Source organism: Alternaria incomplexa, assembly GCF_024043165.1.
Source record: "Alternaria incomplexa strain BMP 0042 chromosome Unknown scaffold_17, whole genome shotgun sequence".
Taxonomy (NCBI): domain Eukaryota; kingdom Fungi; phylum Ascomycota; class Dothideomycetes; order Pleosporales; family Pleosporaceae; genus Alternaria; species Alternaria incomplexa.
Genome location: NW_026249866.1, coordinates 268886 through 290761, shown reverse-complemented (window position 1 = coordinate 290761; position 21876 = coordinate 268886). Strand labels below are relative to the sequence as shown.

The 21876-nt window shown below is 51.8% G+C and overlaps 7 protein-coding genes across 7 annotated transcripts; 6 read left to right on the top strand and 1 right to left on the bottom strand.

Moving 5' to 3' along the window:
* Positions 1 to 404: 404 nt before the first annotated feature.
* J4E90_009737 (uncharacterized protein) lies at positions 405 to 1808 on the top strand (the record flags this gene model as incomplete). The annotated part of the gene is made up of 1 exon (XM_051439256.1): positions 405 to 1808. The coding sequence occupies one exon, from the start codon at positions 405 to 407 to the stop codon at positions 1806 to 1808; it is 1404 nt and encodes a 467-aa protein (XP_051286860.1).
* A 5496-nt stretch (positions 1809 to 7304) lies between these two features.
* Positions 7305 to 8242, top strand: J4E90_009736 (uncharacterized protein; the record flags this gene model as incomplete). Its single annotated transcript, XM_051439255.1, has 2 exons — positions 7305 to 7334; positions 7385 to 8242. The coding sequence occupies 2 exons, from the start codon at positions 7305 to 7307 to the stop codon at positions 8240 to 8242; spliced, it is 888 nt and encodes a 295-aa protein (XP_051286859.1).
* Positions 8243 to 8572: 330 nt separating this feature from the next.
* J4E90_009735 (uncharacterized protein) lies at positions 8573 to 10153 on the top strand (the record flags this gene model as incomplete). Its single annotated transcript, XM_051439254.1, has 3 exons — positions 8573 to 8667; positions 8962 to 9826; positions 9884 to 10153. The coding sequence occupies 3 exons, from the start codon at positions 8573 to 8575 to the stop codon at positions 10151 to 10153; spliced, it is 1230 nt and encodes a 409-aa protein (XP_051286858.1).
* Positions 10154 to 10273: 120 nt separating this feature from the next.
* Positions 10274 to 12318, bottom strand: J4E90_009734 (uncharacterized protein; the record flags this gene model as incomplete). Its single annotated transcript, XM_051439253.1, has 2 exons — positions 10274 to 10481; positions 10541 to 12318. 2 exons carry the CDS (start codon positions 12316 to 12318, stop codon positions 10274 to 10276), a joined length of 1986 nt encoding a protein of 661 aa, XP_051286857.1.
* Positions 12319 to 15836: 3518 nt separating this feature from the next.
* J4E90_009733 (uncharacterized protein) lies at positions 15837 to 17363 on the top strand (the record flags this gene model as incomplete). Its single annotated transcript, XM_051439252.1, has 2 exons — positions 15837 to 17031; positions 17086 to 17363. 2 exons carry the CDS (start codon positions 15837 to 15839, stop codon positions 17361 to 17363), a joined length of 1473 nt encoding a protein of 490 aa, XP_051286856.1.
* A 1057-nt stretch (positions 17364 to 18420) lies between these two features.
* On the top strand, positions 18421 to 18894 carry J4E90_009732 (uncharacterized protein; the record flags this gene model as incomplete). The annotated part of the gene is made up of 1 exon (XM_051439251.1): positions 18421 to 18894. One exon carries the CDS (start codon positions 18421 to 18423, stop codon positions 18892 to 18894), a length of 474 nt encoding a protein of 157 aa, XP_051286855.1.
* A 1234-nt stretch (positions 18895 to 20128) lies between these two features.
* On the top strand, positions 20129 to 21673 carry J4E90_009731 (uncharacterized protein; the record flags this gene model as incomplete). Its single annotated transcript, XM_051439250.1, has 2 exons — positions 20129 to 20264; positions 20334 to 21673. 2 exons carry the CDS (start codon positions 20129 to 20131, stop codon positions 21671 to 21673), a joined length of 1476 nt encoding a protein of 491 aa, XP_051286854.1.
* Positions 21674 to 21876: the final 203 nt, after the last annotated feature.

Here is a 21876-nt window from a genome sequence, read left to right as displayed (position 1 = left end):
TATTTCGGTCACGTTAGACTGAGGCTGTGGACTTGCTTCTATCAAACTGACGGATCAATTCCCAAATACGTAGTAAGTGATGAAAACTATAGAAGCTTCGTTGATCTTCACTCTGGCCCATGAGATTTAGCTGATGCGTAAAGCAGCTTGCTGTACGCCTGATGCTGTACTTCTTTGTATCTAACGATCGTTTCTCCATCGCAGACAGCTTGAATTTCTTGTTAGAGTAGACGATGTCATTGTATTCTTCCAGCCCGTAACTGAGACTTATCCCTGCGGGAGGGAAGCCAATAATACAGCCTGGCTGATCTTGAGGTTCAGGCGCAGACGCGAACCCCGCTTCCATTCCACCTCGATCATAGGAAGGGCCATCGCATATCTTCAGTTCCAATTTACACTCCGCGATGACTACCGACATTGATGATATAACAGTTCGTGTTGGTGGAATGAAGTTAGGCGAAGACGCGTCCGACCATGTAGCCTCCCTTCCGCAAGCGTCTCGCTCACTTACTCGAGCTGATGAAGCCATCAACCTCCATACACGGGATATCGAGTCTGTAAACGGCGAGGCAGATTCTTCCAATATTCTGTCCACCACAGAGGCCTGTTCGCACCGTGATCTCATCGAAGTGCTTGTCGAATCTGCCAAAAGTCTGGACAAGGCTACCGGCATACTCGAAGAGGCCACAGAATGCATAATCCTCGAGACTCTGAAGTTACGCGGAAGCCGATCTACGAATTTTGGGGTTGACCTCTTATCACATTTTGATGGAGAGATCAGAGCAATCATCAGGGAGGTTCTCCATACCACCAAAGACGAAAACTTGCTTTGGAAAGCTGCGGAAGAGTGCTACAAGCAAGCCACCAGTTATTCGGGGAGTCTTCACGCCAGCAATTACTTTGAGTCTCCGGAAAAAGGCAAACGAGAGCACAAAATCCAGGATCATATGGAGAACGAACAGACTTGGGTCAATTACTGGCTCACAATCTTGAACAATGCACCCAACGGACCAACGTTGTTTTATCCACCGACAAGTTTCGACAGCCACTGGCTGAAGTTCGAAGACATCCCTCAATACCTGTTCCGGATCTTTGACGCAGCTATATTGGGAACTGATGGCGTTGTGCATTCCATCGAGAGCAGCATCGAACCGGAGGGAAACAGTCGAACCGATTTGTTGTCCTTGAGAAACGATCGAGCAACGACTTTGCTACACGCACACCTTAAAAAAACCTGTTTCTCACGGGAAACAGATAACCTGACATCCTGGACAAGCTCTTTGCTCTTCGCCATCCAATACGCACTCTACAGGCGACAATGCGGACAAGGCAATGCATCTGAGTACAAGATATGCGCCGCAGACACCAGGAAGTTTCCCCAAGGACAATTTGCACGAGACATCTGGTTGATTCAAAAGTACGAGTCCGATGGAGTGGGCCAAGCGCAAGATTTCTTCAACTTCCGTCTGAAATTTGTGGACTATTACAACGGCGAGTACCTTTCCCAAGGAGCGGTGAGCATTGCCGATCGATCATGCGTGACCTCCCTGAAGCAACTGGAAGAAGCTGGACTGTTCAAATTATATCCGGAATTCGAAGACGCTACAGGCAGAACATTATGGGCCAGAAGGGTACTTGAATTGCGCAGAGACTGGTCAGAAGAAAGAGGAACAGGCAAAAAAGAGATCAAGCTAGCGCTACAGGTGGCACGCACCTGCTTCCCTCAGCTTGCATCAGTGGATGTCGCCACCGCTCTACTCACATTTCGAAATCGGAAACTTCAGCCATCGGCACTGTCAGGTAAGTAAGCGCTTTCGACTTGATGTCAACTTTGTTATCATTATCAAAGAACTAAGAACCTCAAGACATCACTAGCCTCTTAGAACAAGAGCCGCCAGCATGGGCAGAGAAACCGATAGAAGTCCATCGATATTGGACTGCTATCGAAGCAGCCAAACATCGCGACATAACTCTCAACAGACAGAATGACATCTCTCTTCAACTAGATCCAGAAGTCGAACTCCTTAGCCACATCTTTCCTCGATAAGCACGGCTGCTTGTTTTACAGAACCAGCTGCCGTCAGCGACGCGTCAGGCTGGCAAGCCACGTCAATATAATGGGGTTTCAGGCTTTTGTTCCCGCGATGCGAAGATGGCCGAGAACCACTAGGAGTAGTCGAATCTTTAGAATTGTAATCGAGACGACGGGAATGATAAATAGAAGGTGGCTGTTCGACTACCGTCTTCCGCTCTCTCGTTGCATGGTCTTGCCCAGCGGATCGAGCACTCAGCGCGTCTGGGGTAGATCTGATCGACCAGGCTTGGGTACGAGTACGGGACGATGCGCTCGGTTTGCGATCTTTGGGATGGCTTGCGTCACTCCGCGAACTACTCATGCCGTTTGCAATCTTCGGTTGTGGGCGTGATGTTTGAACTGAGGCGAGTGCAGCTGCATCGCGCACAGCCTTCTCTCTGCAGTCCTCGTACCATTTCCTGTGATTTTTCTGAATCTCTTCTCTCTTCCTTTCCTCTTCTTCTCTGTGAAAGTCTCTGGATGTGCGATGAGCGTAGCTTTGTCCTGAATCGAAATTCTTGTAACTATCTTCACCTTGGTCACGCGACACATGAGAGGTGGAACTGGTCGATGAGGCCTGGGTACGAGTGCTGGATGACGCGCCCGGTTTTGGACCTTCTGGAGTATTCATGGCACGCCGCGAAGTGCGCCTGATGTTTGCCATCATTGATCTCGAATCTTGGGGCTGCGATGAGGCGAGAGACGCTGGCTTGCTTGGGGCATTTTCTTGTCGGTGCTTCTGTAAAGCTAAATGGGTGTTCAAATCCGCCATGATCCTTTCTCTCGTCCATTTCTCACTTTGTGTGCGCCAACGACTGAGCCAACTTTCGATGTAGTCTTTCGTTAGACCGTGGTCTTCAAGAGTATCTTTCAATATAGTCAGTAACGGGTCATAGATTATGACGGCACAAATAGCTTACCGCGGTGATGCTCGCCGTGAACAGTGTGCCGATCTGTCCTTTGAGGTACTCGAGCTTTCTCGTGGTGCTTTCTAGCCTCGTTGTTCGTGGTAACCTTCCCTGGAGACAAGATACGGTTTTCTTGTTTGAGCCTCGATGCTAGCTTTCCACCAATGCCCTCAGCTCTCCCATGGACACTGCTCTTGTCAAACTCTGGTTCCCAACGATGAAGAGCGCCTGTCTCGGGGTCCTCCTCTTCAACGTAAGCTTGCTTGTCAGGTTTGCTTCTCTCGCGATCATGATGTGTAGCAGGGTCGTGCAAATGACGCCTTGCGCGTAATCGGTCGCTTTCTGAACTCGCTGCCAGCGCATCGTCAATAAAAGACCCTCCCGATGTCACCGCACCAGTCTCACCAGGTTGGCATAGTTTCAGTGCCTCCTTTCTCGAGAAGACCACATCACGGTATCTTTCGTCAGACCGTGTACTGTAATTATTGGGTTCCTGATTCATGGCGCCTGGATTGGGGATGTAGTCGTGAGGGTGGAGATGTTCAGGAATAGTTTTCAATTTGAAGAGGTTTTATATCACGCCCGCGTGAGTCCACCACGGTGATCGAGTGACGGGCCCGAGTAGAAGAACTCATGGTCGTTGACGGCCTCTGGGAGAGACGTGTCAAAGAAGCCGCGTCAAAGATGTGTACATGTTGAGTCTTCGTTTGACGCATATTGGTGTATGACAGTACGCGAACGATATGACTCCGAAGTGTTACTTCTCATCAGATACCGGCCGAGAAGGTTGGATCAGAGGGAGGCAGAGACCCTGCATAGGTTTCTGCAAATATTGGCCCATGAGATTGTGGCGTTTCCATGCGCATGAAATGCCAGATCCTTTGCGCCACCGCCAGATTGTCTCACCTTCGGGGCCAACGACAATCACATTGAGCTTTGACCCAAGCATGCAAATCGATCGCAGCGGTGACGAAAACCAAACTTGACATGCCACGTATCTTCCAACCCTTCGTGAGGAAATCGCCTGGATAATTCGCCAAGATGGGCATGCGCAAAGCGCCCTAGATCCGCGGAGCGTCTCGGTATCGACCTTGTAATCTGTAGATCCTTGGAAGCGACTCTTTCGGGTGGAGAATCAATGCTTGTGGTGTTCGAATGTCATCGTGCGTCGAAACATATTTAAGTGTCGGCCCCAGACTTGCGCAAAGGGCAGCCCCTTGCGTATGCCCTTTGTTATCGCACAGCCCCCAGCCTCAGGCTTGGCCGAATTATCTGAGTGCAGATTGGCCCAGATTCAATTGCGCTGCAGGAGGAGAATTGTTGCCGAGCGCCGCACTTGAAGATTTAGCAGCTGGCGGTCGCTTCTGGTGCATATCTAATGCCTTATCGTCCAGTGTCTTTTTTACCAGCGCCCTCAGCAAGTTTCGCATGTTGGAAAGAATTACGCATCGATTTGACCAGCTTAACCCGAGTCGGAACGCCTTCAGTATCGTATGACGACCGGAACAACACGAGAGAAAGAGACCCATGACGTCCAGATTTTCAAAATGGCTCAGCGGCTGTCGGTGGATTGTATAACGACCTTGGGTAGCGAGAAAGAAGACATGGAATGTGCGGAACGAGAAGGGGAGGACGAGCATGCCAGGCCTGTGCTAGCTCGCAGGCACACTGAACCCATAGCTTTTCGAACCACGAAGCCAGATCTGGGTGTCGCAACAAATAACAGGTCCAATAGCGACTCTCACAACGTTGTTGAAGAGGCGAACTCGCTAGTCTATCACCGCACACTTTATGCGCAGTTACCAGGGAAACAGTGCTCGGAGAGTACGATCGAAGATCCGCCACTGCAGTCGGAGTCTTCGTACCCAAAGAGCAGCCTGGCCTCGTCAGCCACATGGCCAGATGCCTGCGTCTCAGACGATCACCGCGCCCTTGACGAGCATATTGGAGCTACAGCAAGACGCCTTTTGAAATCGACTGTTAGTATGAGGCACTCAACATTGGGGAATATTCGCAAATCGGCCGTGCAGGCAAGCGACTTTCGCCTACCTCCTCAACAGCCGGAGAAACGCTTCGTTGACGACATCGGGATGTTGTTTCCTGGGATTTCCGATCGTCAGCAATGTACTCGATCCGAAGCGCATTTTGTAACATCCTTTCGCCTCTGCGAACCCACAGAGTACACGACTGCGCTAGCAGACCATGGTCTCACGTATGAAGATTATTGTCGCTTGATCACTGCGCTGCGGGACTTCTTGAATAAGATCTGGACGGGAATAAGGAGAAGGAGATGCGCAGGACCAGTCTCGGCATCCACTGCTGAAGCCTCTAAACGCAAGACTTCCGGAAAGAAGCACGGGCCAGGCAAATGCGGCAGGTTTTGGGATACAACCGAACAGTTGAAGAAGAACCAGCAAGAGGCCGTCGCGCTCAATCAGCTACTTGAAGAGATAACATGGAATCTTCAAGCTAGAGGCGTTTCGGTGATGGTTTGCGTGCATTCATTTTCGCTTTTCGCGCCCTCTCGTGTCTCAGAGTCACATATCCAGATTCTCCATGTCGACCGCGACCAAACCTTGCAAGCGGCACTGATGTCTGCGCCTCCAGGCAAGCCGAGTCAGCGTATGGGGCCGCGTCTGTCTTTCGTCGATGCATTTCCTTCTGCTGAGGAGTCTGAGCCAAGACCAACACTTGAGCGTCAAGCAATGTCTGCGCCGGAGACGATCAGGTGTGCAAATGACCCCATTCCCCACCAGGCACAAAGTCGGGACCGTTCGAAGCCATATCTTCTTTGGCCCAATGCTGTCCCGCTTCGTAAACGGCAGGTTCTGAATGCCAACATCGACCGATATGGTGCCGATCCTTACTTTCGAGCCTGGATGAGAGCAAGCATCAATGCCAGCACACGGCGCAGTACATATGCAAAGTATCTGGCTGAGATGGAAGATAATCCTCTAGCGAATAGGAGGAAGCAGTATGCCGATACTACACTGAAGCAAGATATCGTTGCCGCGCTGGTGAGCGATGATCGAGCGTGGAAGGAGCAGTTTCCTAGTGCCGTGAACAGAACCAGCTACGAGCATAACAGAAGATTGGAATGCCGTCAGACGGTAGAGCGAGGCACCAGACTCCGAGTACTGCGCTTCGCATTTAGACATCCAATTTACCCGCCTCATATACCTGAAATGGACGCACTCGGTCTCAACAAGCATGCGTACCACGCAATCTTGACGGATATCGACCGAATGCACACGAAGCTGCGCCTCAATACGAGATGTCCAGGAATGTTTGTGTTAGCGTCGTTGATGAAGGTTCGGCGAAAGGGTACTAAGGATGCGGTTATGAAAGCGAGGGAGTACATCCGACGATTGAACGCGTCACAACGAGAACTTGTGTGGACCATTGAGAAGATACCCTGGGTGTACGACAAAGGGGGCGGAAGGAATCGTACAGAGTGGGAAATCAGCGCTTGGAACGCAGCAGATCCGCTCGAGCTGCTCATGCAGCTGGAGAGATGGGGGATTATCCAGAACCGAATGAGTCTTGGCGATGAAGATTGAACACGCGTTCGCTCTGGGTTGAGGTGCGAATGTGAAGATTCAATCTGCTGCAGCTCCAGTGGCTCTCGAACGTACGCAGTATGAACGCATGCGCGTGTTCTGTGTTGGTGATGTGACGAAGAGGTTGGGAAAGCGCAAAGTAACAACTAGAGGGGATGAGTGACCGCGCGTGCGCGCGACTTCCACAGTCATGATCTGGATCAAGCTAGCGCCTTGGTGTGACGGCGCATTTCCGCGAGATGTGCTAAGCAACCCCAACATCAGCCTTCTACCGACTTGAACCTGATCTATTGGCATGATGATTTCGGCGTAATTACGAGATTAACCTTCGGCGATAGAGCCCTCGCCATGCACTACTTCCGCAGCGAAGCTTCTGGAGAGTGGTTGTCGGAGAGATTAAGTACACCGACCTTGCACCTACCCAGGCACCTAGGTATTGACCAAGACTAGTACCGTAAGCAATGGCGCCGCATCATGTCTAAATGCATGCCATGTGCGGCTTTGGTTCAGCTTTCATTACTAAGGTAACGCGGTTGTACGACGCAGATTTACAAGCAGCGCGGATTTGGGGATGTGGGGCCCTGTACCTGCATCATAGCCATGCATAATCACGTCTTCGTCGTGGTGTACATAAGGGAGCGTCTTCATCGGTGAAGTATACCACACATTCAACGACACTCACAACATCGGAATCACTACACACTCTACAACCTATCACAGATATCAAACCTATTCAGACTCAACCATCAACACTTCTCGAACATGTCTATCAAGAACGTCATCATCATCGGTGTATGCATACCTGCCAAACTTCTCCTGCATACGATAGCTAACAATATCAGGCGAGCGGCAACCTGGGTCCTTCCATTCTTAACGCCTTCCTCAAGGATTCATCATTCAACACAACTGTCCTCTCGCGCCAAGGCTCTAGCTCGACCTTCCCCGAAGGCGTCAAAGTCATCCGCGCGGACTACGATTCCCACGATAGCTTGAAGGAAGCCTTCCAGGGCCAAGATGCTGTCTTGTCGCTTGTCGGCGGCATGGCACTGGGCGATCAAAATAAACTGATTGATGCTGCCATCGCAGCGGGCGTGAAGCGCTTCCTTCCTTCAGAGTATGGAAGCAACGTCTATGACGAGCGCGCTCGTGAGATCGTGCCCGTATTTGGGCCCAAGTTCGAGACGATCAAATACCTCAAGACCAAGGAGAAGGAGATTAGCTGGACTGGCATTGCCACTGGCCCCTTCTTTGACTGGGGCCTCAGGGTAGCGTTCTTGGGCTTTGACGGCAAGTCAAGGACTGCTACCCTCTTTGATGATGGTGAAGCTGTTTTCACAAGCACCAACCTCAACCAAATCGGTATCGCGACCGTCAACGCACTCAAGAACTCCGACTTGACTAAGAACCAATATGTCTACATCAGTGGATTTCAGACAACGCAAAAGGAGATCTTGGCCGCAGCAGAGAAGTTTACTGGTACGAAGTGGACTGTCAACAAGGTCAATGTGAAGGAGCACATCGAGCAAGGACGTGCCAAGCTCCAGTCGGGAGATCACAGCGGTATCATGTACTTGATTCAGGGCGCGACGTTTGGCAAGGAGCAGCAGTTGGGTGACTTCTCATCTTTGGGACTTTGGAACGAGAAGCTGGGAGTGCCTAAGGAAGGTCTTGAGGAGACTGTGAAGGCTGTGTTTACTTGAGCAGTGGATCAGTGGTCGATCTAGTTAGTCGCCCGATGTAGTGCTAATATACAGCATGTCTTATAATCGGTGCTTAACTAGTTGCAAACGACAGGTGATGTTACCAGAATTGTAATGTGCTCTCGATGTTGTGATTCGAGAAAGATCATTCCTCGTCCTATGTAAGAGGTGCGCTAGCCGCTTTTGGCCTAACCAGGACCTGGGGAAGATCCCGGCGAATCTCCATCTGAAGGTTGATGGAATGGCCGATGACCAACACGCGTAGAATTGTCGCAACACGACATTGGAACCACTTTTAATCTAGAGCATATCATCTTACCAATCGCAAAGATGGCAGATCGCGCGGCGAAACGCATGCGACGGATAAGCACCGAGCATGACGAATCCGAGGGCGAGGGATGGGACCAGCGAGGAAACAGCACCAGGTATGTGGCTGACAAGGCGAGCGAATAGCTTGCACCCATCGCCAAGGGAAGCGCAGCGAGTACAACATCCCCAAGACGCCGTCACTGCCCCCAGAGGCGCCCCTCTCACCACCACCGTCGTGCCACCCGCCTGCACACCCCTGCCCCAGGCCAACGGACCCGACGGCCTATCTGACGTCGTCGCAATCCTTCCTGACTGCCTTCTCCCGCTTTTGCCGGCCTCGCACTTCGCTCCTCTGCAATCATGCCTCGCCTCCGCGCGCGCGCACCTCCAGCTCCTCTAACAGCCTCCAGTGCCCCGACCGCTTCCTCGACCCGCCCTCGCCGCGGCACTGCCAACCAGTCGCCCGCTGCGGCCGTCATACAGCGCTCCTCGCCCGAAGAGACGCGCCAGTCGATCCACCTCACCGTCAAGTCATCACCCAATAAGCTCAGACAGGCCACTGGTGGAGTCGTACCAAAGGCAGGCGTCAGCAGGCAGAACATAGTCGCAGGCAAACGCGCATCCAGGAGTAGTCGCGTAGTGCGGGAGATTGATAGTGAGGACGACGAAGACGAAGATGACGACGACGCCGAGGAGGTTGACGCCATGGACGTGGATGACGACTCCGACGAACCAGACGCTGAAGGAGACGAGGATGAGGACATGGACGCCGAGGGAGATGAAGACGACGACATGGAGGACACGCCAGCACCACGCATTACCGTAAACGCGAGCAGAGGGATCCCCGTCCAGCCAGCACCAGCCATAAAGCTCACAAAGGCACAAGACAAAGTCGAGGCCAAGGAAATGGCCATGGACGACGATGACGACGACGACCTCAGCGACCCCGACTCTGACCTTGAGGAAGAAGATGCTGAGGGCGAAGACGAGGATGCTGAGGGCGAGGAAGACGACGATATGGGTGTCACACCAGGTGCAGATATGGACGAGATGGACAGCGACGAAGACCTCAGCCGCGACCAGACCCCCGATGTCAGCAAGATGACGAAGCGTCAACGCGCCCTGATCAACGAAGAAGAAGACGGCGCACTCCTAGCCCTCTCGAACGAGGCACAGAAGAAGAAACACCTCACAGCCGAAGAACACGCCATGCGAAGGGCAGAGATGGCAAGGCGGAGGAAGAACCTCAGCGAGAAGAGGAACGAAGAGGAGAAGGTGTGTTCAACCCTCAGCGTTCTTTCAGTGTATACAGTTACTGACCTGCCACCCTAGCTCGACACCATCAACCGCCTCCTCAAGAAACAACCCCCGAAGCGCGGCCGTAAATCCATGATCGAGCTCAACGAAGATGGCGAGGAGATCGAACAGGAGCCTGAGCGAGCGAACCCACTCTACGTACGATACATCCAGAACGCCAAGGGGACACAACTTGCTGTGCCAGATGAGTGGCTCCAAGCCCCTGTTGGCAGAGTATTCTCTGGGGAGACGCAGAAAGGGACCCAGAAGCCTTTCAGTGGACGTATGGTTGAGGAAGTTGCTTAGCCTTATCATTGGATACACTCGTCGATGACAAGGGGGAGAGCAAATGTACATTTAGCGGTGCATAATCACGGCGTTGATTGTCTTTTCCTATAGATCAAATATCCTATTATTTGTTTCCATCTACTTCACTTCCAGTCTCATCGCGTCATACTGCACATAGACCGCTTCAGGCAACAAAGCGCTCTCGTAGTTGGTTCCGTTGTACGGTAAGCTGAGGATCAAACTGTTCTCCCCTTCCTTCAGCATGGACGAAGGGAAAAGGAATTTGTGCGCGAGGTTGTAACATATGACTGCTGAGCGGACGGCGCAGGATGAGGATTGGTTGTATCTGATATGCTTGTTAGTACACTTTCATGATTGAAGACGGAGAAAGAATGAGAAACTTACGGAATAATCCAAGGCTCAAGATCCACCCCATTCACATTTACCGTATACGGCAGATTCGAATACGGCTCACTCGCGTTAAACACATCCGTATTCCCCGCCGCCGTCTTCGCACCCGCAAGCTGCACCGTAAACGTCGCTGTAGTCCTGTTCCTTAGTTCATCCGCCTTGGCATCGAACAGAATAGTCCAGTTATACGGATGATCAGGCACAGGTACTGGACGCTCGTAGTTCGCTTTTCCGCCATAGACAGCCCAGTGCACGTAGTTGAGTGCTTGGGACGCGTCATCCGTACCGACTTTATACGTCACGCCCTCGGGGAACTCGTTGATGAAATCGTAAGCGCCCCAGTAGAGGCGGTATTCTTCTGTGAGGAGGGGATGGGTAGGGGATTGAGCGTAGCCGTGGCGGTACTCGCCTGAGGATTTATCGGGGGTGCCGATGCGGAAGAGTTCTTTGCCGGCGGACTCGGGGGTCCATGTTGCGGTTATGGAAGTAGCTTCTCCTGCTGAGACGAGAACGTCGTCTTGGATGTAGTCGCCAAAGATGCCGTCAGCGTAGACTGTGAGACGGTAGTTTCCGGCTTTTACTCGAGGAATGGTGACTTCGCCGGCGGGAGAGATGTCTTCCCAGTATTGGTAAGCTTTTGTGTCGAAGACGTTGTCTTGGAAGTCGTGGCCGCTCTCTGTGAGTATGGCGATGGGGTTCTTGGCTCCGGCGGGCAGGTTGATCTTTGCGTTCAAGGTACCGCGACCGGATGTCGGGACGAGGTTTGGCACGTGCTTTGCGATGGAATCGTAGAAGTCGGCGTTCCATTCCGGACGGAGACCATACTGTTCGGCATCTTCTCTGAGCTCTTCTAGCGAGCCGCCGGAGTTGAAGTGGAAGTACTGCGGCCCAAAGGTACGGTCGAAGCCATCGGTGATGTTGGGCGTTTGATCGCCATGGTGGTTGGAGACCATGTAGTTGTATACGATGCCATCGACCACGAGGTCGGAATGGACAGGGCCGTTGAAATAAGTCTCGACGGTGTTGTGCACAAGCCAGGCGCCGTAGGTTGAGCCATTGGCGCTACCAGTACCGTCGGCGTACATACCATGGGCCTTGTGATCGCGCCATGTGTCTTGGAAGGTGTACTTGGTGAAGTAGTCTCCTACGCCGGTAACGTATGGATCTTCTTTGTTGGCCAGCCACCATGTAGCATCTTGAACAGTGACTTGTCCTTCGGTATCTGGGCGGGGTGCAGCAAACTTCTCGTTGGTAACGAAGTGCGTGAAGAGCGCGGGTTCATGGTTTGGCCTGAACAGTGTGCGAAACTCTTGCAAGTTGCGTAAAAAGGGAGTAGTCTTGTTGTTGTATACTACGCGGCTGAATGTATGCAGACCTGTTTCTCCTTCTCTCAGAAACCAGTACTGCTCTAGCCTCTGACCGGTCGGAGCGTATGTCTCGCCCATGCTGATACCCCCATACGAAGTATTAGTAGAGTCTCTGCCGTTGAACAGCTGGTACTGAACATTGCTTCCCCGGCCCGGTGTCCAGAAGCCAGATGGAGTGCAGTAACAGTCGAGATATGGACCGACTCCAGTGTTGCCATCTTCCGTCCCGAGGAGGTTTTGTCCGTCCAGCGTAAGGACGTTGATGTATCCTCGTGTCTTGCTTACCGACGCAACAAGACGGTCATTGGCAATGGTCAGACTTTGGTTGTTCTGACTCGCGCTTAGAAAAGCCCATGCTTTCGAAGACAGCAGAAGCGCCGCTGCGGTCGCTGTGGTAGAGCGCATGTTGTGAACGGAAGGCGCCAACGAGCACTACATGCCTTCGGAAGTACTTCGCTCCCCATTCTTATACAAGCCGTATCCAGGTACACGGGAAAATTAATTGAAGTTAAGCTCGATGATCCTGGCCGTAATCCGGGGTAAAGGAGGAGGACTGCTATGGGGAAGACGCGCTACTCGGCCCTTCGGCGTGAAAGCGACCGAGGACAGGGTCTGTTGGAGGGCGGGACGGCCTACATGTTGCTGTCGAAGATGCGATGAGTAAACAAGCCGCACTGCATGGCCTGTTGGTGCAGATGTAAATCCGTGTTGGCATTGGGGGTGTGCAGAGGTCGTTGACGTCGCCGTGGTGCCGCGCTGGCTACTAGCTCTGCTTCTGAAGAGCTATGACGGAACGCGCCTTCTTGCAGCCATCGCGTACCCGTCATCATACACGCGCGTGTTCTTGCAATTCGGTACTGTTCGATGATACAGAGCCCCAGACAATACACTACAGCGCGTACCTAGGTACGGAATCGTCCTCAATATCGCTCACATGCCCATCTGTGTAGCGAACGGGAACTCGAGCACGTACGCCCATGTGCATCTGGTGCCTTGGACACCGGGCACCTATGTCGTCTTATCATTTGCTTTTTTCCTACCTTGATTACGCTGTGGTAGTCTCGCGAACAGAATAACGCGTCCTTCGACTGTTGCCTGGCTTTGTTTCTTGCTGGCCGTCGCCCGCCGCATGCCGTGCCACAAACAGCGCAAGGATAGGCCCGAAAACTGTTGCGAGCTCGATGTCTCCAACACGAGCCCTCATGCATATATATTAGTATACTGAAGAGAACATCCGCCGTCGCGCACCACTGAAAACGTCCTTACGCTTTGTTTCGAGAAAGAAAGGACCGATCCCACATGCGTTCACCATCGGCGCTGAGGCGTTCTCTGAAAGAATACCTCATCGAAAAACTGATTGAGGCTCCTTGGCACCGTATAGCGGAGAGAAATGGACGCAAACGAAAAGAATTCCTCGACAAACTCGGAGCTGCGGCTAGTGCTAAATGGAATGGACGCCTCCCGTCTGGAACAAGCGCGGAAAGTAACGACCTCTTCGACCTCTTCTCAAGCGCAAACGTCTCAATTCAGCAACAATCCCCGCTCTTCGCAAAGCTGCCTCTAGAGCTGCGAAGGCTTATTTACGCTTATGCCATCGGCGGGGAAGAACTCCAGCTTGAACTCCATGAAGACAGTGATACCGACGCCTCGTTTAGCATGAGATGTGTTGAGGCACAAAGGATCTTGGCTTTCACGAGATCATGCAAACTTGCGTGAGTAAACTAAACCTGTTGAAAGGCCGAGTTCGTGGCTCCATGTTTCAGCGTCTGACGGAGTCGTCACAGATATATAGAAGCGATACAGTATGTCTATGGGGACAATACATTTCGCATCCCCAACATCACAGCATTCTTCTGCCTTCAGCGCCTTCTTCCAGCGCGCTGGTTCCATGCCATCCGTTATATAAGATTGAGATGGGCATATATGCAAACAGGCGAGATGTGGGAATTTCTCCACGGATATCCACCTTACAATGCTTCGTGTTGGTCCCTGATATGGTCGGAAATCTCAAAGATGAGAGCACTAGAGCATGTGAGAGTAGAGATGGTGCCCGGGTCAACATACATCTATGCTGACTATGAATATGCTTTGTTTACTCCATTAGAAACCGCCCAGGGATCGAAAGAGTTTGAAGTTTACGCTAGTTGGCCCGAACATAAAGACCTTCATCGTCAAGGGAAGACATGGCCGTTCAAGATCACGCGGGGAGTGGAGTGGCATTTTCCAAACCAAGAATAGGCCCCAGCCTGAGTAAGAGGTGCATTGTCATCTTCGTCAAGAGTCGAGTTGGCGATATGAGCGCAATGGCTCCGCTAGGCCAGATGTCATCCCACCGAGAAATAACAAGTGGGCTTTGCGGCGTTCACGCTGAGCTAGGTAGATTCGGCTCATAATCAGAGAGGGGGCACCCTGCTTGAACCACGCCCCAATTTGAAGGATACCGTGCCGCATCGACTTCGCCCCATCCGGTGATTAGGCAGCAACTTCTCATATCACTCATGTGCTATTTCTACTTCGGATTGAACCGTCGCTTCATTGTCCACAACTTTTCAATGCTCAGAACACCAAGTTTTTGATATTGCCCTTTCTCATTTTCCCAATCTTTCTCCACTTTCTATCACTAGCCATGCGATTGTTCGAAGACGTAGCGTGGTATATGCTCGGCAAATTTGTGGATGTAGTGATCGAACCTACGATGAAAAGGGGCAGAATCAAGAACTTTCAGGAGCGACGACGAAGAAAAATAGAAAAGCAGAACACGCTTCGAACGAACTGGAACGCATCTTTACCACCTATACGCTCCGACACGATAGAAGTCCCGGCATTGAGAGCAGCAACAGATGGGATCTCCACTCAGCCGCAATGCTTGTTGTTCACGAAATTACCTCCAGAGCTACGGACGATGATTTACCTATACGCCTTCGGAAACGAAGAACTTGAAATAGAGCTTATCCCGGAAGAGATCGAATTATGGAGATACTTTTACGGTGTCCGCCCATTACCGGTTTTTGATGTGAGATGCGCAAAGTTTTTGCAGCTCACAGCCTTTCCACGGTCGTGTAAATTGGCGTATGTTATTCCCTCCATCTGAGGCTTCGCTGGCCCGCAGAACATGACTGACTTCTCTGCGCTAGGTACTCCGAGTCTATACAGCATCTCTACTCATCCAACACTTTCTACTTTCCTACCTGTACAGCATTCTTCTGCTTCCAACGTCTTGTACCTACCCATCACTTCCAGGCTATCCAATCATTGTACTTGAAGTGGGCGAGTGACAAGCTATGGCTGATATGGGAGTTCTGTGATGGCGTACCGCCCTACGACATCTCAAGCTGGAATCAGACCTGGAAGGTCATATCAAAGATGGGAGCTCTCAAGTACATGAGGGTCGACCTGGTGGCATGCGCTGATCGTCCCGAGCCATACTCCCATTTTGAAGACGTCTTATTTGCCCCGCTGAAGAAAATCCAGGGCTTGCAACAATTTGATGTCTTTCTTAGCTGGGAAGAAAGCGAAACAGTACGTGAAGAGGGAGTGCAGCCTTTTACGATCAAAAGAACGATGGAACATGTTCGATGTTCGATGAACACGCCCGGGCCGTGTGGAGCTTTGGATGGACACATCGAGCAGCTTCCGGGGTAGTTTACCTATGTTAGATCATCGCGTTAAGATTTCGTCAGTCGAAGTTGTAACTAACTCACACAAAAGTAATGCTAAAGATGCATAACCGCAAGAATTGAAAGTGTTATACTCATCCAAAATGCCCTGTCCCGGCTGTTCGGTGCTAATCCGGGACGAATGACCGGTGACGTCATCATCTGGGGGGAACCGAACCCGCCTTGTGTACCTGCCTTCCGAAGCATCAACACCAAACATCGGAAACTCCGGGATCTTGTCAGCTTGCGCGGCCTTTTTCCGCAGTGATGAGCTCTTCTCAACCAGAGAGCCAGCCGCTGCTGCCCAGTTCTCCAACCAAGGTCATAGCTTTCGAGCCCCACGATCCAGACGACCCCCGGAACTGGTCGAAAGCGCGCAAATGGCTAATGGTCGCCGCCATCGTACCCATAGACCTCAGCGTCTCTTGGGGCGCGAGTGGCTTTAGTCCTGTCGCGAGCGACTTTGCGAAAGACATGGGCGTGTCGCCGAGCGTCGCTGTTCTTGGACTGAGCATGTATGTTCTTGGGTTGGCTTTTGGTCCTATGACTTTGGCGCCACTTTCGGAATACTTTGGACGGAGACCTGTCTATATTGTGTCTTACGGTATCTTTCTCTTGCTCCTTTTGGGGACGACATATGTAGAGAGACTTGGGCCGTTCCTTGTCCTGCGTCTGTTCTCGGGTTATTTCTCATCGACCACGATTTCGAACTTTGGGGGCACCATTGCGGATCTCTTTCATCACTATGATACTGGGCCAGCAATGTCTTGGTTTCTGTGGGCAGCGACAGGTGGCAGCCCGACTGGCTTTGTACTCTTCTCATTCATTGCACATGGTCGATCGTGGCATGCTGTGTTCCGCATCATGTTCTTCATCTGCTTGACCTTCTGGGTGGTCATGGTCGTCGCACTCTATAGCCTTGGAGAAACAAGACATAGTGTAATACTCTTGCGGAGAGCACGGGCCCTACGACAGCAAACAGGCGACGATGAGATTGAGGTACCGGACGAAATGAAGCAACGAGGACCGAAGCAGCTGTTTACTACGGCACTCGCCCGCCCATTCAGGTTCTTGGGTTCTGAAGCTATCGTACAGTTTGGTGCACTCTACAACGGGTTTCTATACGGCTTGAGCTTTCTCTTCAACGGTGCCTTCCACATGATCTTTGGCCCGAACGGATACGGTTTCGATACTATCGGTGTCGGGATCTCCTTCCTGGGGATTGTTGTCGGTATCACGCTTGGCCTAGCGACGAACGCCTTTCAAGAACGATACTACCAAAGACAAGTTGCTCAGGCCGGCCATCGTGACGTCCCCGAGGCTCGAGTGCATCATGCGAAGCTGGCAGCTATTGTGCTACCAGTCTCTCTTCTGGCTTTCGCACTCACCGCAACGCCAAACATACACCCCTTCTTCGCAGTCCTCGCCAGCGCGTTCTGGGGATGGTCATTCTACACTCTCAGTAAGTTACACAGATGATCCACGTCAATCATGCTGCACTAACAATTCGATGTAGTTCTCATGACGCTCACGTACACCGAGGACGCCTACAAGACGTACTCAGCATCAGCTCTTGCCGGAATTGGACTCATTCGGAATCTCGCTGGTGCTGGGTTCCCACTCGTCGGGAGACATCTGTTCTTGAACATAGGCACCAGGAACGCGAGTCTGGTACTGATGGCGATCGCCATCTGCCTAGCGCCAATACCATTCGTGCTTGAGAGAAGAGGCGTATCATTGCGCAAGAGAAGCCCATGGGCGGCCGCGCATGAAGATGAGGATGAAAATAGCTGAGTCAAAAGCCACTTGCGACAGCTGTGTCGCATTGTAGGGCTCAGTCTGTCTTGCGCACGGGAAGACGTTGGTGGCACGTCAGATTGTTCTCCGAATTCCAAGGATCTGGCTGTCACAAAACTCGACTACGGACCGCTTGTACGCCATATCATACCTTAATAATGGCCGCAGTGTGCACGGTCAAGCAGAAATGCCCTCGTGCGTCTATACCTGGGTAAGCACGTGGAACGGATTTCTGTATTCGACGAACTCCACATTACAATCGAATCAGAGAGCACTGGCCTACTCGCGTTCAATCTTTCCATCAACCACTGATATGCATACCTCATTACTCAGCCCTTCTGCCGTCTAGGCAGCGGCAAGTTAGCGACCCAGATGGTTCGATCCCGCGCACGTGACATTCACTACGCAGCAAACCCAACACACCCATTGGACAGAACAGAGCATGACGGCTACCCAAAATCAGCATAACAACGTTTCAACCACAACAGAACGTGTTGTTTCGGATCTGCCCGTGGTTTTAGCGCGTAATCCCATTGAACGTTACGGGCCAACCAACGCGTCGCGCAGCCGAGAGGGTCGGCGCGTAACGCTAGATCTCGCGCTGCCGACTACCCACCCGCGTATCCACCTGAGATATTCTTAGACCGTACGAAATCTACATATGAAGCTCTGCTCTTGCGATGATAGTGCAGTATTCTCCAGCTTCAACCATCTTTCTTTCCTTCAGTCGGTTTTCATTCGATTCTTTCCTTTTGAGTCTGTTCTGTGAACAACTCTGTGTTTCATTCGCGACATAACTTGCTTGTTTCCTTCAGTCAAGTCTCAGCATAGCGACGGAGTTGTTCTCTTATCCATCGTCTTCGTCATTTCCGGTTTTTTTGTTGCGAGAGAAATATCGACCAGCGCGCAAGTCGTGTCTAGTAACTACAAATTCATCTCGACTTACGACTACACCGCGACTCATCTACGAAACGTTCGCAAGACGCCTCGACAGCCTCTTCAGGAATTCGGAATATCCACACCAACGCGATAAACTCTCAGTAACAACACAAAAATGTCCTGCCAACCATTCACTTCGGTCCCTCAACCACCCACCAACCTCCCATCGTGCGCCGTACCTGTCGGTGGCTCGAACTCTTCAATACTAGATGCATGCTGCAACGGGCACATCAATGCGATCGCGACTTATTCCGCTCCCGACTCAACCACATCATCACCATCCGCGTCCTCAACTCCAGTCATCGTTAATTCAGAAGATAACGACGGCTGCTTCCAATACTGCATCACCGATTCACCAGACATCGTCCAGAGTTGCTTGGCACAGAAGATGGAGGAATACGAGAAAGAAAGTGCAAGTGGCACGGGCATGTTTGGCTGCTTCAACACAGACAAGGCGGTTGGTGCGAGAAAGGTCGATGAAGAGCGAGGATATGCTAGTTCGGGTGTGAGGATCAGTGGAGGTGCGAGCTGGGTGGTATCAATGCTGCTGGGTCTGAGTGTCATCGGTGCAGTTGTGGGAGGCATTTGAGCACCATTAAAGAGATCGGCACATGGCAAGACCATGGAAAGATGCGAGGTGTTTGACCGAGTTGTATACCCAGGGGTTTTCTCTAGCATCTCCTAGCGCTGACGCTGGACGTAATGAATAATGACATATTTCAATTCCTTGACTATAGTAGCGGTGTGGAACGACAACACTGATGAGATCTACGATAAGATGGTCTGAACGACTTGGTCGCACATCCGAACCGCAGATATATTCGTGCAGTCCCAAAAGTAAAAAGCAAGAGTTCCCCAGCCTCAAATCGTCTTCGACACCTACAAAGGCGGTGAGTGAGCAAAGGAAGACATTCCCCACACTCACAAAGCGCCTCAACAACATTGTGTGCTAAGAAGTCCGGTGCAGATCCCGTCACCGCAGTCGTAACTGCACTAAGTAGTGGTCGTGGTAAATTATAAACACCTTTGGTGTTACTTCTTACAACTACCGTCTAAGCCTGTCAATCAGAGACCATGTCAACAACGCCGGAGCAACCACACATCGTCAAATACTGTGACCAAAAACTGATGCACCCACAACCTCGGCATCCGGTGCCCATTGTCGAAATAGAAAGAATAGCAGCCAACGCTGAAAAACAAGCTTCTTCAGACCTAGCCTTCGCATCGCAGCAACAACCACAGGCGCAGCAACATCCACAACCACAAACGAAACCAGACCAAATCCCCCAACGAAAGCGAAAAGACAGCGCGGCGCCTTCATTAAATTGTGGCTCCCCCGTCTCGGAACAATACGAGCAAGCTTCCGGAAACGAGCTGCTTGCTACCTCACATTCGCCTAAGCATGTGCCGGAGCATTTCTCCAACTCGGGCTTATTAGAAGCTGGGTTCAACCAGGAGACTTCCCGCAGAAATTCCAACTGGCGTCGCTTCTTTTGTAAGCCCCCGATCGTAAGAAATTTAGATGAGAAGTTTTGCTGAGATTTCCACCAGATGGTTCATTAGAGTTCTTGATTCCTTTTGGCAGTGAATGGGATAGCCCGTGTTTAGCGTCCCGGAGGACTTCTGTTTGAATTGTGTAAATGTAAAGAGCGCGTACGCTACTTATGAATGAATGAAATTTCTAAATATGATATCTTTTCCCAGTTGATACTGCAAGCTTGATGTGTACCTGATGATGATGGGTCTGTGGCTGAGGGGCAGCCGATGTGGAGACGAGGGAAAGTTCCCCGCGACAATTTAGCGCTATCGCACCCCTGCCGCCGATGCGGAGCGTCACATCTTTTTCTCGAACGCGCAAACAGTCACAACCCAAATCCACACGTTATTCTCTCATAGATCTCAAGATGGCATCCGAAAAGAAAGTAGCAGAGAACATGCTCTGGGGAGGTCGTTTCACAGGTTTGTGCAGCCAATGGCTTTCTAGGGCTCACCAAAACTTGATATGACTGGTGCTAAGACGCGTTGCAGAGGGCCTTGACCCAGTCATGGAGCAATACAATGCGTCTCTCCCCTACGACCGTCTCTTCTACGCTGAAGATATCGCCGGCTCTATCGCGTTCGCTCGCGCAAACAAGAACAATGGCATCCTCACCGCCGACGAGTTCGCTGCCATCGAGAAGGGCATGGCCCAGATCAAGGAGGAGTGGGCGACGAATTCCTTCGAGGTCAAGGCGAACGATGAAGATATCCACACTGCCAACGAGCGACGACTAAGCGAGATTATCGGCAAGGACATCGGAGGCAAGCTCCACACAGGACGAAGCAGGAACGAGCAAGTCGCGACCGACATGCGGTTATGGCTGAGGGAGCAGCTCAGGACACTAGAGGGCTACCTGAAGCTCCTGATAAAGACATCGGTACAGCGAGCCGAGGCCGAGATCGACGTGCTTATGCCGGGCTACACACATCTCCAGAAGGCACAGCCCGTCCGGTGGTCGCACTGGATCCTATCGCATGCCACCGCGTTCGCATCCGAGCTCGAGCGCCTCCGCGAGGTCATCAAGCGCGTCAACCGTTCCCCACTCGGCTGCGGTGCATTGGCAGGCAACCCCTTCAACATCGACCGCGACGCCATGGCCAAGGAACTTGGTTTTGAGGGCTTGCTCACAAACTCCCTCAACGCTGTCGGAGACCGCGACTTCGTCTTCGAGACACTACAATGGGGATCGAGCTTCATGCTTAAGATGTCGCGCTGGGCGGAGGATCTGATCATATACTCGAGTCTGGAGTTTGGCTTCGTGCGCTTGGCCGACGCCTACTCTACCGGAAGCTCCCTCATGCCCCAGAAGAAGAACGCAGACTCTCTGGAACTCATCCGAGGAAAGAGCGGTCGTGCTTTCGGACATATGGCGGGCTTGTATGTCACCATCAAGGGTCTTCCTACGACCTACAACAAGGATTTGCAGGAGTCTGTTGAGCCTCTCATCGACCACATCAAGACGGTCAGCGACTCCATCCAGATCGCCACCGGTGTTCTGTCCACCCTGAAGATCAACGCCGACAAGATGCACGCTGCACTTGCCCCGGAGATGCTGGCCACAGAGTTCGCAGACTATCTTGTGCGAAAAGGTGTGCCTTTCCGTGAGGGTCACCACATCTCTGGTCGTGTCGTTGCGCTAGCAGAGGACCAGAACGTTCCCATGGACAAGCTGAGCTTGGAGCAGCTGAAGGGTATCGATTCCAGGTTAGGCGACGACGTAGTTGAATGCTTAGACTACGAGCGCGCGGTAGAGTTGAAGAACGCCACTGGTGGCACAAGCAAGAGCGCCGTCATGGAGCAGATCGACATCTTGAAGACGATACTCTAGAGTAGAGGTTTGCCAAGCGACGTCAAAAACGGGTTTAGACAAAATTCACGGTGGTCACAGGTTATGAGAAATGAGAAATGATTACTACACCACTTAGATGTCGAGTGGTGATGAAGGCTGTTGCATGCGTGCGCTGGTTGCATGTGCTTACCCCACTTCATCTAGCCAGCGGATCCGCGTTCACATCGCAATGAGCCATATGC